General features: G+C 48.8%; 1 protein-coding gene across 3 annotated transcripts in view; it reads left to right on the top strand.

Annotated features, from left to right (window-relative positions):
* Positions 1–17,732, top strand: part of LOC135552785 (sortilin-related receptor-like) — a 78,203-nt gene that overhangs the window by 25,921 nt on the left and 34,550 nt on the right. For all 3 annotated transcript variants that reach the window (XR_010457506.1, XM_064984633.1, XM_064984634.1), the window contains exons 7-11: positions 8,175–8,276; positions 8,880–9,049; positions 10,538–10,730; positions 15,150–15,267; positions 17,360–17,433. Coding sequence is in view for 2 of the 3 variants with exons in the window: in XM_064984633.1 (XP_064840705.1) it covers positions 8,175–8,276; positions 8,880–9,049; positions 10,538–10,730; positions 15,150–15,267; positions 17,360–17,433 (657 nt within the window). In the remaining variant the exon portion in view is untranslated. The remainder of the gene's footprint in view (positions 1–8,174; positions 8,277–8,879; positions 9,050–10,537; positions 10,731–15,149; positions 15,268–17,359; positions 17,434–17,732) is intronic.

The following is a 17,732-nucleotide window of genomic DNA, read 5'->3' as shown; positions in this document are numbered from 1 at the left end:
GCTGGATGTTATTTGGGTGGTGGATCATGGTTGATACACACAGGAAACTGTTGAGCATGAAAAACCCAGGAGCGTTGCAGTTCTTGATGCACTCAGACCAGTGCATCTGACACCTACTACCATACCCCCTTCAAAGGCACTTACATATTTTGTCTTGCCCACGCACCCTCTGGCACACATTCTCAATTGTCTCAAGGCTTTAAAATGATTGAACCTATTTCCTCCCATTCATCTAAGTTGTTTGAAGTGGATTTAACAAGGGACATCAATTATCCCTTATAGTTTCACCTGGATTCACCTGGTCAGTCTGTCATGGAAAGAGCAGGTGTTCCTAATATTTTGTACCCTCAGTCAATGTGGTTAAATTAGTCTCCAGAGCCTTACATTTAATAAATAGGAACTAACATAGTAAATATAAGGCTATCTAAGAGCCTCTGTTGTCATATCCTTGCAGCATTAGCTTGAGATGCTCAGTTTATTTTGTTAAACGACTACAGTTGCCCTGTCTGTGACCCCACAGCCTGACCCAACCCACAGAGCAGCCCACCCTCCCGGGATACGGTTGAGCAGTGAGCATGTGAAGATCTCAACGACGCAGCCCAGTTCTCCAGACCATTAGCAGCCCAGTCAACGCTTACTCGTCACTCACTCACTCTCACCCTTCTCTCTAGTCATACCCACTACCCAGCCCCTACTAATATCTTCGGCTGGAGCTAATAGGATTACCGTAATGAATATCACAAGCTTTTGACAGCACCGAGCTGCTTAGGCTAATTAAAGCCCCAGAAACACCAAGTTTTATCCCAGGCCTGACAATATAGATTCCTGGGTAATGATTGATAATCAGACCTCTACTCCTTCTCTTTACTCCAAAGTCCTCCGGAAGAAATGGCTTAATATAAATGGACGTCAATAAGAGGTTCCTTAACAGAGAGCTTTTTGACACATTTCCTTCTTGTTTGCAAGGTGTCTCAGTGGAGACGAGATGAGGGGGAGGGTAACAAGATCAAGGACTTCCTTATCGAATGGCTGCCTGTGCTTTCCCTGATGCGTCAATACCCCCAACGTGTTTCATGTACCGTAAAGGCATAGAGCAAACCAACAACAGTGAATGTGAAATTGCAATGCGTAGTTAAGCTGCTGTTTGGACCTCTGTTTTCCCCATAAAAAGAGATTTAAGTGTTGCAACACCTCAGCACCCATATTGGTCGACGCCCTCAACGCTGTAGTGGTCCTTTACTTTCTTCCTTAACGTATGACGCCCAATCCCACATTTCCCAAGCTCCCACTGCAATATGTGATGCATCACACACACACACACACACACACACACACACACACACACACACACACACACACACACAAAACAAACAAAATGGCACTTTGCCCGTAAAAAAACATGTGACGTGTCCAGTGGGAGAGGGGGAAGGAGGAGATAAATGTGCCGCTTAAAAGCAATGGGAGGTCTGGGAAATGGCTCCGTCTCTCAGATTAACAGCTACCTTCTGGCTGGATAAACAAACATTAGAACCACATCGACAGCTCCCACAGGCTCTGCAGGGGGACTGGAGATGACAGGGTTTCATGTGCTCCCCACAACTGTTCTTCTAGTTTATTGGTTTAGATATAGAACGTGGGGGGGGGGGGGGATTCACATTGAAGCACAGTGCCTCTGTTCTGAGCAGCTAGACTGCTGAAGGTATATACTTGCTATGAATATGTACAGGTGAATCAATTCAATAAGAATGCTACTCATGATGCTCAGTAGCTGTTCCTGTTATTTATATGAATGTAATGACACTTCAAAATGAATTAATAATCATTTCATGTTAGTTTAATGGATTGTTAAGATACCATACATTTGTTAAAGCAAGATTTGAATCCCTGGTGAATAGAATCCATTTTCCACAGCTAGTCAGACTACTTTTCAGCCATGGAAGCCAGCCAAGCTACTGTGGTTGAAACGACCCCCCCCCCCCACGGGCCTGCTGTCATTGAAGCATTGAAGCAGTAGTCTTTTCCGAGAATACGTTTCTCTCCCCTTGGTATTCTCCATGCCCACACTGTGTTGTTGTGGCTGCTTGGCTTTCAGAACACGGCGCGCTGGGTCGCGGAGACGGAACGTTAACAGCAGCATTAGATAAATCAATAGGTTGAATAGTGCTGTGAGGACCCAGGCGTTCACAGGGGAGGTGAGGCAGACAGACATACGGACTCACACACGCAGGCAGACACATTGTGTCTCAGGGAACAGGGAGTCACTGTTATGCGCCTGCTGGGTCATCAGGAAAAAGACAGACTACTTGACAGGAATGCTTGCCTAGATTCATCAGTGGGGGAACTGTGCAAGCTGTGTGTGTGCGCATGTTTTGTTTGTTTTTATTTATTATTTTGGCTGCCTTGAGGACGCTCTCAGTTAATCCAAGATGAAGCCATAAACCTGATTGCCATCCTATGAAGTGAATGAGTCTGCCTGTAGTGCTCTAGCACTCTTATTGGCTGCCTGCTTTCCAACTGTGCACCGCTAGTGTGCCTGCGTGTGGTTATCTGTGTGGCCCATCAGCATTATTTCAGTGCTTTACCGAAGCCATCTGTCCTCTTCATTGTTAGCATCGTTGTGGGATTTCCATGTCTGTGTGACACATCTCTTTTTTGCCGCAAAACCGTTGGCTGCTCTTTGATGTAAACGCTGTCCTTTACTCATATTCTATGATATTGTTTTGCCCCAGCTCGGTGTGTGTGTGTGTGTGTGTGTGTGTGTACAAATAGAATCATATTAGGCTGTGTATTCGGCCTATCTAGTAAAGAGTGTACACGCTTGACATTTATTGCCTGCAGCTTTTAATGAAGAGAATATTCATATTATAGTTGTTATGAGAAGGCCAGACAGTCAGTTAGTCGTCCCAATTCTGCTGATGTGAGCCTAGCCAATCCCTGGGAGGCAGATCACAGGGTGCCTATGTTGCCAGACTGACACGTAAGAAGAGACGCATCACAACAGCGGCTCAAATGGAACCCTATTCCCCATATAGTGCACTACATTTGACCAGGCTCCAATGGTTTCTAGAGAATAGGGAGCCATTTGGGAGGCAGCCAGTGTCTCAGGTCTCTCTGGGGTTCCGGAGGACGACGGGCGGTGAGTCCCGGCACTTTGGTCTTCCTGCTTGTAATTCATTAAAGATTACACCCCCTTCTTCTCCTTCCTTGAACAAAGTGGTCTCTCTTGTCATAACAATGAGATTTGGCCATTGATTGTTCTCATTGGCCCACTGAGTTTACAATCTGCCCCGCAGGAAATATAGATTAATCACTTGAGTCTTTAAACACCCACAGGCCACATCAGAAGAAATCCACTTTTTTTGAGCTGAAAGGCGATGGCCAAATATTACCCATAATGTTGCATAACGATTTAAGTTAATAAATCATAGTTTTAGTCAGAGTATGACATACTCCACATTTTCCACATTTTGTTACGTTACAGCCTTATCCGAAATTTGATTACATTATTTTTTTGGTAATCAATCTACACACACAACCCCATAATGACAAAGCAAATACAGGTAAAATATTTTTTGTTGCAAATCTATAATAATAATTTAAAAAATGAAATATAACATTTACATAAGTATTCAGACCCTTTACTCAGTACTTTGTTGAAGCACCTTTGGCAGCGATAAAAGCCTTGAGTCTTCTTGTGTATGACACATTTCGCTACATCCGCATTAACATCTGCTAACCATGTGTATGTGACATAAATTTGATTAGATTTTTTTATTTACAAGCCTGGCACACCTGTATTTGGGGAATTTTTTCAGACATCAAACATCTCTGTAGAGACCTGAAAATAGCTGTGCAGCGACGCTCCCCATCCAACCTGACAGAGCTTGAGAGGACCTGGAGAGAAGAATGGGATAGCATCCTCAAATACAGGTGTGCCAATCTTGTAGCGTCATAGCCAAGAAGACTCGAGGCTGTTTCACTGGCAAACGTGCTTCAACAAAGTACTGAGTAAAGGGTCTGAATACTTATGTAATTGTGATATTGCAAAAAAATACAACAACAAAAAAGTTTTTGCTTTGTCATTACGGGGTATTGTGTGTAGATTGATGAGGGTGGAAAAACGATTTAATCAAATTTAGAATAAGGCTGTAACGTAACAGAATCTGGAAAAGGTCAAAAGGTCGGAATACTTTCTGAATGCACAGTATGACAAATCCAGCTCCAAACCAGCCATAGCTGGCTAATCTTTTGAATATGGAATAGGCCTAGGAAAAGAAATGGCAACAGAACATTAGCTAGCCAGATAAGGTTAGCATGCTAGCTGGCTTCGCTGACAAATCAAATCAAATTTTATTTGTCACATACACATGGTTAGCAGATGTTAATGCGAGTGTAGCGAAATGCTTGTGCTTCCAGTTCCGACAATGCAGTAATAACCAACAAGTAATCTAACTAACAATTCCAAAACTAATATCTTATACACAGTGTAAGGGGATAAAGAATATGTACATAAAGATATGAATGAGTGATGGTGCAGAGCAGCATAGGCAAGATACAGTAGATGGTATCGAGTACAGTATATACATATGAGATGAGTATGTAAACAAAGTGGCATAGTTAAAGTGGCTAGTGATACATGTATTACATAAGGATGCAGTAGATGATAGAGTACAGTATATACGTATACATATGAGATGAATAATGTAGGGTATGTAAACATTATATTAGGTAGCATTGTTTAAAGTGGCTAGTGATATATTTTACATCCTTTCCCATCAATTCCCATTATTGAAGTGGCTGGAGTTGAGTCAGTGTGTTGGCAGCAGCCACTCAATGTTAGTGGTTGCTGTTTAACAGTCTGATGGCCTTGAGATAGAAGCTGTTTTTCAGTCTCTCGGTCCCAGCTTTGATGCACCTGTACTGACCTCGCCTTCTGGATGATAGCGGGGTGAACGGGGAGTGGCTCGGGTGGGTGTTGTCCTTGATGATCTTTATGGCCTTCCTGTAACATCGGGTGGTGTAGGTGTCCTGGAGGGCAGGTAGTTTGCCCCCGGTGATACGTTGTGCAGACCTCACTACCCTCTGGAGAGCCTTACGGTTGTGGGCGGAGCAGTTGCCGTACCAGGCGGTGATACAGCCCGCCAGGATGCTCTCGATTGTGCGTCTGTAGAAGTTTGTGAGGTGTTTCTGGTGACAAGCCGAATTTCTTCAGCCTCCTGAGGTTGAAGAGGCGTTGCTGCGCCTTCTTCACGATGCTGTCTGTGTGAGTGGACCAATTTAGTTTGTCTGTGATGTGTATGCCGAGGAACTTAAAACTTACTACCCTCTCCACTACTGTTCCATCGATGTGGATAGGGGGGTGTTCCATCTGCTGTTTCCTGAAGTCCACAATCTCCTTAGTTTTGTTGACGTTGAGTGTGAGGTTATTGTCCTGACACCACACTCCGAGGGCCCTCACCTCCTCCCTGTAGGCCGTCTCGTCGTTGTTGGTAATCAAGCCTACCACTTTTGTGTCGTCCGCAAACTTGATGATTGAGTTGGAGGCGTGCGTTGCCGCGCAGTCGTGGGTGAACAGGGAGTACAGGAGAGGGCTCAGAACGCACCCTTGTGGGGCCCCCGTGTTGAGGATCAGCGGGGTGGAGATGTTGTTGCCTACCCTCATCACCTGGGGGCGGCCCGTCAGGAAGTCCAGTACCCAGTTGCACAGGGCGGGGTCGAGACCCAGGGTCTCGAGCTTGATGACGAGCTTGGAGGGTACTATGGTGTTAAATCCCGAGCTGTAGTCGATGAACAGCATTCTCACATGGGTATTCCTCTTGTCCAGATGGGTTAGGGCAGTGTGCAGTGTGGTTGAGATTGCGTCGTCTGTGGACCTATTTGGGCGGTAAGCAAATTGGAGTGGGTCTAGGGCAGAGGTGGGCAAACTTTTTGACTCGCGGGCCACAATGGGTTCTAAAATTTGACAGAGGGGCCGGGCCAGGAGCATTTGGAGGGAGTGTTTGGGCCGGATATACTAAAGCATTAAATGTAGTGTGTGCAAACCTCATAGCACAGTAAGAACCCTACAACCCAATTTATTAACTGTCTTTCAAATGTGAAAAATAGCCCTTATCAGTTAATAAATTTGTCTCAAGGAATATGCAAGATATGGCATTTACATACTATTTCGGAGATACTGGGAGGAGGAAATGTAAATAGATTAAAATAACATACGCACTGTGATTTATCAAGATTGCGTCTGTTTTTAATAAGTTTCAATCGAAGGTGCAAAGTTAAAGAAATCAACATTTATTGAAAAATGGAATCACTTTCAACATTCAAAACATATTATTACACAACGAAATACTCAAGCTCAATAATATCTACTTGTGTTAAACTCCGCAAAATCATGGATGGATTGTCCTGACCGCGCGCTCTACAAACTCGCCACGGACGCCCTCGCCTTCACGCGCAAACAGTACACGTGTATCGTTGCCAAGCACACAGACATAGGCTGTATTAAATATCAGCTGAAAATTTAAATTTAAATTAAGAGCGATGTGCGGCGTGTTAATTAAGCTACTGTTCCGCTGCTGTGCGTAAATGCGCATTGCTCTTAATTAAAAGACGCACTTCCAAACTTTCCATATGCATTTTTTCATGTTCATATAAGTCCTCTCCTCGCGTTTTCCCTTTCAGTGATTCCATGCTCAAAAGCTCCTCCGTTATCTCAAAACTGTCGTTAATCCCTTGGATAAAAATTAGGAGCTGAGCAGTGTCTTTTATGTCGTTACTTTCATCCAGTGCTAGTGAATATAACTTAAAGGACTCCGCCTTTTTGTTTAACTTGCTGACTATATCTTCGTCAATCAGTTCCACGCGGCGAGTCACTGTCCTGCGTGCTAAACTGATTTTTTCAAACTTGGCTTTGCTCTCCGGACACAAGAGACCTGCTGTCTCTACCATGCACTCTTTCAAAAACTCGCCTTCGGAGAAAGGCTTGCTAGCCTTTGCTAATTTGAATGCCAGCAAATAACTTGCCTTGGTACTTGACTCTTGAATTGCAGTTTGTCGGTGAAAAAAGTTCTGTTGACTCTGTAAATTAGCTGCCAACCTCTGAGCAGTAGCCGCCCGTTCTTGTGTTGACTGCTTGCTAGCATAGTTTGCATGCTTCGTGGCAAAGTGACGGCTGATATTGTACTCTTTGAAAACCGCAACAGCTTCTTGGCATATCAGACATACAGCCGTTGATCGGACTTCAGTGAAGAAGTATTTTGTTGTCCACTCCCTATTAAACACTCGGCATTCGCTGTCCACTTTCCTTCTCTTTGGTACGCTCATTTTCACAGAAGGGCTTAATGGTGACGTGAAACGAAGTGAAAATTAAAGTGAAATAAAGAGAAATACGCGCCACTCCAACAACGGTCAATGTGTTTTGAGTGCGCCATCTATTGGGGAAACGTGGGCATTGCAGGGAAAGGGGAAAAAAGGAGGTTTTTACTATAATTTGGACAAGTTCGGCGGGCCGGATTAAAAAGCCTAACGGGCCGTATGTGGCCCGCGGGCCGTAGTTTGCCCATGTCTGGTCTAGGGTGTCAGGTAGGGTGGAGGTGATATGGTCCTTGACTAGTCTCTCAAAACACTTCATGATGACGGAAGTGAGTGCTACGGGGCGGTAGTCGTTTAGCTCAGTTACCTTAGCTTTCTTGGGAACAGGAACAATGGTGGCCCTCTTGAAGCATGTGGGAACAGTAGACTGGTATAGGGATTGATTGAATATGTCCGTAAACACACCAGCCAGCTGGTCTGTGCGGCCGGGGATGCCATCTGGGCCTGCAGCCTTGCGAGGGTTAACACGTTTAAATGTTTTACTCACCTCGGGTGCAGTGAAGGAGAGATCGCATGTTTCCGTTGCAGGCCGTGTCAGTGGCACTGTATTGTCCTCAAAGCGGTGGTCAGTGCCCTTTTTGCTAATGTTTATCAACTTCACGTGGAATTTCCCACACCCACTTCGTGAATAGGTATACGTAGCTTTCGTCATTCTTCAAAGGTGTAACCTAAACGTGCAAATTCTATAATAACTGAGTCACATTATTCGTAATTATGAGTTAGGCATTAAGCTGTCGCCATGGCTCTGTGTCTCTGATTGATTGATTGATTGATTGATTGATTAATTGTACATCTGTTGGTTCCAGACTTTGTTGGGGAGCCATGAGCCGTCGTCCGTCCAGCTGTGGGTGTCCTACAACCGTCAGCCAATGAAAGCCGCACAGTTCATGACCCGCCACCCAATCACAGTGAGTCTCCAGGCCTGCTTCTTCTCTGTGGCTCCCAGTAGACTCCTAGTCCAGAGAACAAACCTGTCACTGTATCGTTGATGAAACTGGGGAAATGTATTTGTAAGGAAATGCTATGCTATGTAGCTAATATGTCGTTGACAGCTCAACATGAGTCAGAAATCACAAGACCAATCACAGAAAATACTGTAAGCCTAGATTTTTTTCATTTTTTAAATTTGACCTTTATTTAACTAGGCAAGTACGTTAAGAACAAATTCTTATTTTCAATGACGGTCTAGGAACAGTGGGTTAACTGCCTGTTCAGGGGCAGAACGACAGATGTCAGCTCCTTGTCAGCTCGGGGGTTTGAACTCGCAACCTTCCGGTTACTAGTCCAAGGCTCTAACCAGTAGGCTACCCTGCCGCCCACACTAGGCTACTCCACTAACAGTAAAAAGCTGTCAATTCCATAACACTATTTATCTTACAAATGTACATGTTTTTGTCTAATCAAAGTTGAATTCTAATCATCAGCTTTTAGTTGTGAGAGAATCACCCCTATTGTTCTTAATAATGCCCTACACAAATAAGGACAACTGCCCCTCTCTTCTTCTCCTGCAGGAGTACTACATCTCTGACGCTTCGGAGGACCAGGTGTTTGTTTGTGTCAACCACGTCAACAATGTCACCCACCTGTACATCTCAGACACCCAGGGCCTGTCCTTCTCCCTGTCCCTGGAGAATGTGTTATACTACAGCCCAGAGGGTTCGGGCAGCCACACCCTGATCAGGTTGGCACGGTGTTCCTAGTCAACCAATCTTCGATTGCACAATTTTGTGTCAGGCCGGCCCAGCGCTAACCCACCTGCTTGATCTATTAACTAATCATGGGTTGCACATTTTTGTTTCAGCCCAGCGCTAACCCATTAGATTCTTCCAATCGACTTTATCACCATGGTTAGTGGCGTGTTAGTGCTGGGCTAGAACCAAAATGTTCACCCCTTTGGTGTGTCCCCCAGGAATAGATTTGGAAACGGCAGTGTTCTGGATGCGAGATCTGGGTTCAGATAGTATTTGAAAGATACCAATACAACATAATCAAAAGAAAAGTCCCAAAAGTGCCCATGTGACACTCCAGGCAGGCACAATAAATTGGCCAAAGCATTTAAAATGTATATATATATATTTTTTTTACTATTTGAACCCAAGTCTAAAATATGTTGACGTGACTCACAGTTAAGGCAGCCTAATTAGTAGGCTGCCTTCAGAGATATGTAGTGTCTTGCTTGGAACAAACGTAACAGAACTCACTTTGATCAACCAAACCTTCCTTGATCAAATACACACACCCTTTGATCAAGTATAGCCACTTTGATCAAGCGCACCCACCCATTTTGAAGAGAGATCAGAGGAGGCTGTTCGACCAGAGCTACATCTGATCATCCCAGAGCTGGGGGACCTCCTGGTATGCATTCCTCGTGACCACGCTGAGTCCGCTCGAGTGGCTGTCTTCTCCTCCGTGTTGGTAAACAACAGCAGGTCCTTTGCGTGTGTTTACATCCCAGTGACCTGGATCCTGGATGTTTGAGTCCCTGTTGTCATGGCGCTGCAGTGTAGCATAGTGCGTCCAGGGCCTGTAATTATTCAAATGACGGCGTTCCCAACACATCTCGAGCTGCCAGGAGATGTGATGAGAACAGCTTGATAGTGAGGCGCCCTCACAACACGAGCTGACCACGTGTTTCCTTTGGCCAACATAGCCACAACACTGAACATGATACTGTGTTGTTTTGAATGCTAATCGTGTGTCTGTGTGTGTGTGTGCGCGCGCATCTGTCTGTGTGTGTACCTCCGCCTGTCTGTGTGTGTGCACCTCCGCCTGTCTGTATGTGTGCACCTCCGCCTGTCTGTGTGTGTGCACTTCCGCCTGTCTGTGTGTGTGCACCTCCGCCTGTCTGTGTGTGTGCACCTCCGCCTGTCTGTGTGTGTGCACCTCCGCCTGTCTGTGTGTGTGCACCTCCGCCTGTCTGTGTGTGTGCACCTCCGCCTGTCTGTGTGTGTGCACCTCCGCCTGTCTGTGTGTGTGCACCTCCGCCTGTCTGTGTGTGTGCACCTCTGCCTGTCTGTGTGTGTGCACCTCCGCCTGTCTGTGTGTGTGCACCTCCGCCTGTCTGTGTGTGTGCACCTCCGCCTGTCTGTGTGTGTGCACCTCCGCCTGTCTGTGTGTGTGCACCTCCGCCTGTCTGTGTGTGTGCACCTGTGTGTGTCTTTCATCCCAGGTACTTTGCCAGCGAGCCCTTTGCTGACCTGCACCGCGTGGAGGGTCTGCGCGGCGTCTTCGTGGCCACGCTCATCAACGGCTCGCTCAGCGAGGACAACATGCGCTCTGTAATCACCTTCGACAAGGGGGGCACCTGGGAACTGCTGCAGGCCCCCTCCGCCGACAGCCTGGGAGGAACACTGGACTGCCAGGTAGCTAGCTAGCTGTTACAATAACATCTGACCCGGTGTCAGTGGTTAGAGAAGACGTCCACCTACACCCCGGTGGGTTTCCCCTAACCACCAATATGACATCATACACATTGGGGCGTCATCCTGTTTACGGACATCAACAACAGGATTAAGATTAGGGCGGTTCCATGGCAGAAATGAAAACACGAGGCAGACCAAACTCTTTGGTCCTTTAAAAACCTGCTGGATGTAAAATATTGGGTGCTGAAGCTTAGAAAATCAATCCAGGTGACTCTGGATGACAACATAATGACGTTTGTTTCCAACCTTAAGGCTGTTTTCCTAAATAATGGAATTGTGCTTTGTGTTTTGTTTCCTTTCCGCGGTACCAGCGAGTGTCGTGATATTGGCATCGTCACGGCCCTAATTAAGATCTGCCCAAAATTCCCACTGTTCGCTCTTGTTAATGTAGGCATGTCAGAAGGGTGGGGAAGAGCCAATAAAGCAGAAGTCGTAGCGGAATTGAATTCTGTTGTTGTTGATGTCTGTAAGCATGAAGTTTCCCTTTTGTGTTTTATGCTGTCATTGAGTCTCTGAGGCTCTGGGTCCTTTGAGGAAGGGATTGGCGGTTGGGTAATATGAACCTACATTAGGGATTAGGAACAACAGCCATGAGGCCACACAGTGTGTGTTTGCATTCTAAAGGGGAAGTGGGTTTGGGTGTAAACAGTTGTTTTGTTTGGTTTTAGAAAGTGGCCGTGTCCCTTGCACGAAAATGTATCCACTCACGACTGTAATTCGCTCTGGATAAGAAGGTCTAAATTACTATATTTTAAATGTAGCTTCACTTCTTAGAAAATAGTATTATATTTTTGATTTATTTATTGAGGGTTTTGTCAGAGTGATTGCTGTCTCCATTGATCTAACACTTCTCTCTCTCTTACTCCATCTCTCCCTCCACAACGCCTCTCCATCCCTCCCTCCATCCCCCCCTCCTCTCTAATCCTCCCTCCATCCATCGCTCTTCTATACCCCCTGGGTATTTCTCTATCCCCCATCCTCTCCTTCTTTGCCTCTCTCGCTCTCCCTATATCCCCATCCTCTCCCTCTATCCCCATTCTTTCCCTCTATCCCCATTCTCTCCTTCTATCCCCATCCTCTCCCTCTATCCCCATCCTCTCCCTATATCCCCATCCTCTCCCTCTATCCCCATCCTCTCCCTCTATCCCCATTCTTTCCCTCTATCCCCCATCCTCTCCCTCTATCCCCCATCCTCTCCCTCTATCCCCCATCCTCTCCCTCTATCCCCCATCCTCTCCCTCTATCCCCCATCCTCTCCCTCTATCCCCCATCCTCTCCCTCTATCCCCCATCCTCTCCCTCTATCCCCCATCCTCTCCCTCTATCCCCCATCCTCTCCCTCTATCCCCCATCCTCTCCCTCTATCCCCCATCCTCTCCCTCTATCCCCCATCCTCTCCCTCTGTCCCCCATCCTCTCCCTCTGTCCCCCATCCTCTCCCTCTATCCCCCATCCTCTCCCTCTATCCCCATCCTCTCCCTCTATCCCCATCCTCTCCCTCTATCCCCATCCTCTCCCTCTATCCCCCATCTTCTCCCTCTATCCCCATTCTCTCCCTCTATCCCCCATCCTCTCCTTCATTCCCTCTATCCCTCTCCTTCTATCTCCTCCATCCTCTCCCTCTGCCCCATCCACTCCCTCTTTCCTCTTCCTCTCCCTCATCCTCTCCCTCTATCCTTCATCCTCTCCCCCTCCCTCCATCCTCTCCCTCTATCCCCCATCTATCCCTCATCCCCTTCCTCTAACCTACATTCTCTCCCTCTCTCCCTCTATCTCTCATCCTCTCCCTCCCTCTATCTCTCATCCTCTCCCTCCCTCTATCCCTCATCCTCTCCCTCCCTCTATCCCCCATCCTCTCCCTCCCTCTATCCCCATCCTCTCCCTCCCTCTATCCCCCATCCTCTCCCTCCCTCTATCCCCCATCCTCTCCCTCCCTCTATCCCCCATCCTCTCCCTCCCTCTATCCCCCATCCTCTCCCTCCCGCTATCCCCCATCCTCTCCCTCCCTCTATCCCCCATCCTCTCCCTCTATCCCTCATCCTCTCTCCCTTCATCCTCTCCCTTTATCCCCCATCTATCCCTCATCCTCTCCCTCTACCCTCACCCTCTCCCTCTATCCCTCACCCTCTCCCTCTATCCCTCATCCTCTCCCTCTATCCCTCATCCTCCCTCCATCCTATCCCTCATCCTCCCTCCATCCTATCCCTCATCCTCCCTCCATCCTCTCCCTCTATCCCCCATCCTCTCCCTCTATCCCCCATCCTCTCCCTCTATCCCCCATCCTCCCCCTCTATCCCCCCATCCTCTCCCTCTACCCCCCATCCTCTCCCTCTATCCCCCATCCTCTCCCTCTATCCCCCATCCTCTCCATCTATCCCTCATCCTCTCCCTCTATCCCCCATCCTCTCCCTCTATCCCCCATCCTCTCCCTCTATCCCTCATCCTCTCCCTCTATCCCCCATCCTCTCCCTCTATCCCTCATCATCTCCCTCTATCCCTCATCATCTCCCTCTATCCCTCATCCTCATCCTCTCCCTCTATCCCTCATCCTCTCCCCCTCTCCCTTTATCCCCATCTATCCCTCATCCTCTCCCTCTATCCCCCCATCCTCTCCCTCTATCCCCCATCCTCTCCCTGTATTCCTCACCCTCTCCCTCTATCCCTCATTCTCTCCCTCTATCCCTCATCCTCCCTCCATCGTCTCCCTCTATCCCTCATCCTCTCCCCCTCTCCCTTCATTCTCTCCCTTTATCCCCCATCTATCCCTCATCCTCTCCCTCTATCCCCATCCTCTCCCTCTATCCCCATCCTCTCCCTCTATCCCCATCCTCTCCCTCTCCCTCTATCCCTCACCCTCTCCCTCTATCCCTCACCCTCTCCCTCTATCCCTCACCCTCTCCCTCTCTCCCTCCATCCTCGCACTCTCTCCCTCCATCCTCGCCCTCTCTCCCCATCCTCTCCCTTTATCCCTCATCCTCTCCCCCTCTCGCTCCATCCTCTCCCCCTCTCCCTCATCCTCTCCCTCTACCCCCCCATCCTCTCCCTCTATCCCCCCATCTTCTCCCGCTATCCCTCACCCTCACCCTCTCCCTCTCTCCCTCTACCCCCCCATCCTCTCCCTCTACCCCCCCATCCTCTCCCTCTATCCCCCCATCTTCTCCCGCTATCCCTCACCCTCTCCCTCTCTCCCTCTATCCCTCATCCTCCCTCCATCCTATCCCTCTCTCCCCCATCCTCTCCCTCTCTCCCCATCCTCTCCCTCTCTCCCCCATCCTCTCCCTCTCTCCCCCATCCTCTCCCGCTATCCCTCATCCTCTCCCCCACCCTCCATCCTCTCCCTCTATCCCCCATCTATCCCTCATCCCCTTCCTTTAACCTTCATCCTCTCTCTCTATCCCCCATCCTCTCCCTCTCTCCCCCATCCTCTCCCTCTATCCCCCATCCTCTCCCTCTGTCCCCCATCCTCTCCCTCTGTCCCCCATCCTCTCCCTCTGTCCTCCATCCTCTCCCTCTGTCCCCCATCCTCTCCCTCTATCCCCCATCCTCTCCCTCTGTCCCCCATCCTCTCCCTCTGTCCCCCATCCTCTCCCTCTATCCCCCATCCTCTCCCTCTATCCCCCATCCTCTCCCTCTATCCCTCATTCTCTCCCTCTATCCCTCATTCTCTCCATCCTATCCCTCATTCTCCCTCCATCCTCTCCCCCTCTCCCACCATCCTCTCCCCCTCTCCCTCCATCCTCTCCCTCTATCCCCCATCCTCTCCTTCTATCCCCATCCTCTCCCTCCCTCTATCCCCCATCCTCTCCCTCCCTCTATCCCACATCCTCTCCCTCCCTCTATCCCCTACCCTCTCCCTTCATCCTCTCCCTTTATCCCCCATCTATCCCTCATCCTCTCCCTCTATCCCTCTCCCTCTATCCCTCATCCTCCCTCCATCCTATCCCTCATCCTCCCTCCATCCTCTCCCCCTCTCCCTCCATCCTCTCCCCCTCTCCCTCCATCCTCTCCCTCTATCCCCCCATCCTCTCCCTCTATCCCCCCATCCTCTCCCTCTATCCCCCCATCCTCTCCTTCTATCCTCCATCCTCTCCCTCTATCCCCCATACCCTCCCTCTATCCCCCACCCTCTCCCTCTATCCCTCATCCTCTCCCCCTCTCCCTTCATCCTCTCCCTCTATCCTCCATCCTCTCCCTCTATCCCCCATCCTCTCCCTCTATCCCCCATCCTCTCCCTCTATCCCCCATCCTCTCCCTCATCCTCTCCCACTATCCCTCATCCTCTCCATCTTTTCCCTCATCCTCTCCCACTATCCCTCATCCTCTCCATCTATCTCTCATCCTGTCTCTCCCTCTCTCTGCAGCTCTCCAAGGGCTGCTCCCTCCACCTGGCCCAGCGCTGGAGCCAGCTTCTCAACATTCAGCTGCGCAGGATGCCCGTACTGTCCAAGGATTCAGCTCCAGGGCTCATCATGGCCACAGGTGGGGAGGCTAGCATCATACAACTACAACGACTATTTATTTAAAATAAAAACATTATATAGATTTATTTATTTATTTTTTCTCAGATATTTTCTGATTTCATTGAACAGAGAGAGAGAGAGAGAATGACAGTGGGGAAAGAAAGAGAAAGGTTGTGTCAAAGGGAACCCATACTGACGACGTGTGCCAGAGGGCTTCGGCATTACCACTCGCCCAGCCAGGCCACAGAATGACTATTTCTGTGGCGAACACATGACTTCCCTTGTGGTGGTGCAACGTCTGCTATTGCCTGATCTGATGGAGAGGACCACTTCCTCCATCAGTCAATCACACAGGAAATTAGAGTGCCTAGAGAAGCTGCAGAGTCTCTCCTTCCTGCTCCTTTGTCTGCGTCTGTTTTATTTCCTCTTAGAACCATTATTCATTCAGGCAATTCAGTTGAGAGCAAATTCTTATTTACTGTGTGTGTTCATGGTTTGGGAATGTGTGCATGTGTGTTAGTAACTGCGTGTACTCAAGTCAGAGCAATAGCTTTTGACCAGGGCTAAACTTGGACCAGTTGGACACATCCATTGCGTTTAATCCACGGAAAGTGTCTCTGTCTCTACCGCCTCTGCCTGCTTCGCGGAGTACATAGATTTTCTTTGTAGCTGTGCGGTGTCTGGAAGGAGAAAGAAGCCTCTACGCCCTGCGAGCCACTAAACCTAACGAAATGGTTAGGAGATGAGCTGAGGAGACACTGTGCCCTTCATGTCCTTTTATCGCTTACACACAGATGCGCTAATTACTTCTGCCTCACCCAGCGGACACACACACACACACACACACACACACACACACACACACACACACACACACACACACACACACAGAGACCGTCTTTCTCTTTGTGTGGACCCAGCCAGCCACACACAACCAACATTCCCACGCGGCCTGTCAGGGGGAACATTCCCACGCGGCCTGTCAGGGGGAGCATTCCCACGCGGCCTGTCAGGGGGAGCATTCCCACGCGGCCTGTCAGGGGGAGCATTCCCACGCGGCCTGTCAGGGGGAGCATTCCCACGCAGCCTGTCAGGGGGAGCATTCCCACGCGGCCTGTCAGGGGGAGCATTCCCACGCGGCCTGTCAGGGGGAGCATTCCCACGCGGCCTGTCAGGGGGAGCATTCCCACGCGGCCTGTCAGGGGGAGCATTCCCACGCGGCCTGTCAGGGGGAGCATTCCCACGCGGCACATTCCCACGCGGCCTGTCAGGGGGAAGCATTTGTTTTGTGACTTGTTCCTGTGACATTTCTTCATTTGTAAAAAGCACCGTTGATATGGCCTCCAAGAACAACAGTCGTTAGTGGTGGTGCCGGGAAGGAGAGCGGCGGCCTCATTAACCAGCGCTCAGAATGAGTGTCAGACACACCGAGAGCCGCACACAACTACATACTACACCGTTCAGTGCAACATGGCCGTCTACATCCACATAGGATAAATAGATATGTGACGTTACACTCCTTGGGGCCTTCCCCCTAGAATGACTACAGACTGATTTGACTCATTCTTATAGGTTCATCACATGGTAAGGAGTATTGATGTTGACAATAAAGCATACTGGAGCGTAGACTGCGGCATGCAGAGTTTGTTTGAACTTTTCTGATCTCAAGCATCTGCTTCACAACCCTGGATGGACTCTCCCTATATAGAGCCGCCCAGCCATATGCTACAGTCGCCCCTTTCTCTATGGCTGCGCCTCAAATGGCACCCTGTTCCCTGTATAGTGAGCTACTTTTGCTCTGTTGTCGGCTTTGTGTGCTCTGGGCTGGCCACTGTGCTTGGTTGTGTCCCACATTGTACGGTACCTTATTCCCTATGCATCTAGTGCACTACTTTTGACCAAGGCCCATAGGGCTTTTGGTCAAAATCAGTGCACTATGTAGGGAATAGGGTGCTATTTGGAACAAAACCTGGGATACTGCTGGGACTGGAGACCACCTGAAGCTGCAGTAGTGTTCCTACTGGATCCCCTCCCCTGTGTGAATAGTTTAATTCATCACCTCCTCTCACACAGCTGTTCCACTGATCATCCCATGTCTGTCTCCTCTGCAGGTTCTGTGGGCAAGAACCTGGCCAACAAGCCCAACGTGTATGTGTCCAGCAGTGCTGGGGCCAGATGGAGAGAGGTGTGTGTGTGTGTGTGTGTGTGTGTATGCTTTGTTTTTGTGTGTGTGTGTGTGTGTGTGTGCCATAAATGTAACTATGCGCATGATGAGCTATAAATCATGACATTGGTTATTGTTGGATGTTTCCTGCCTCTGCCACCCACTCATACCAGAGGGTTTCTGTGGAGATATTAGCCACAATGCTGAATGCCCAGCGTAGGACACTTTCCACCACAGTATATTACTCATCAACCACAAACATGGTGCTGCAGTTATTTAAAGCCACACTCTGTAAGATGTGAGTACAATTCCAAGGCTGG

The sequence above is a fragment of the Oncorhynchus masou genome, chromosome 13 (assembly GCF_036934945.1).
Source record: "Oncorhynchus masou masou isolate Uvic2021 chromosome 13, UVic_Omas_1.1, whole genome shotgun sequence".
NCBI lineage: Eukaryota > Metazoa > Chordata > Actinopteri > Salmoniformes > Salmonidae > Oncorhynchus > Oncorhynchus masou.
The sequence above is the reverse complement of the archived record's forward strand: the minus strand, read 5'-3'. Positions and strand labels throughout refer to the sequence as shown.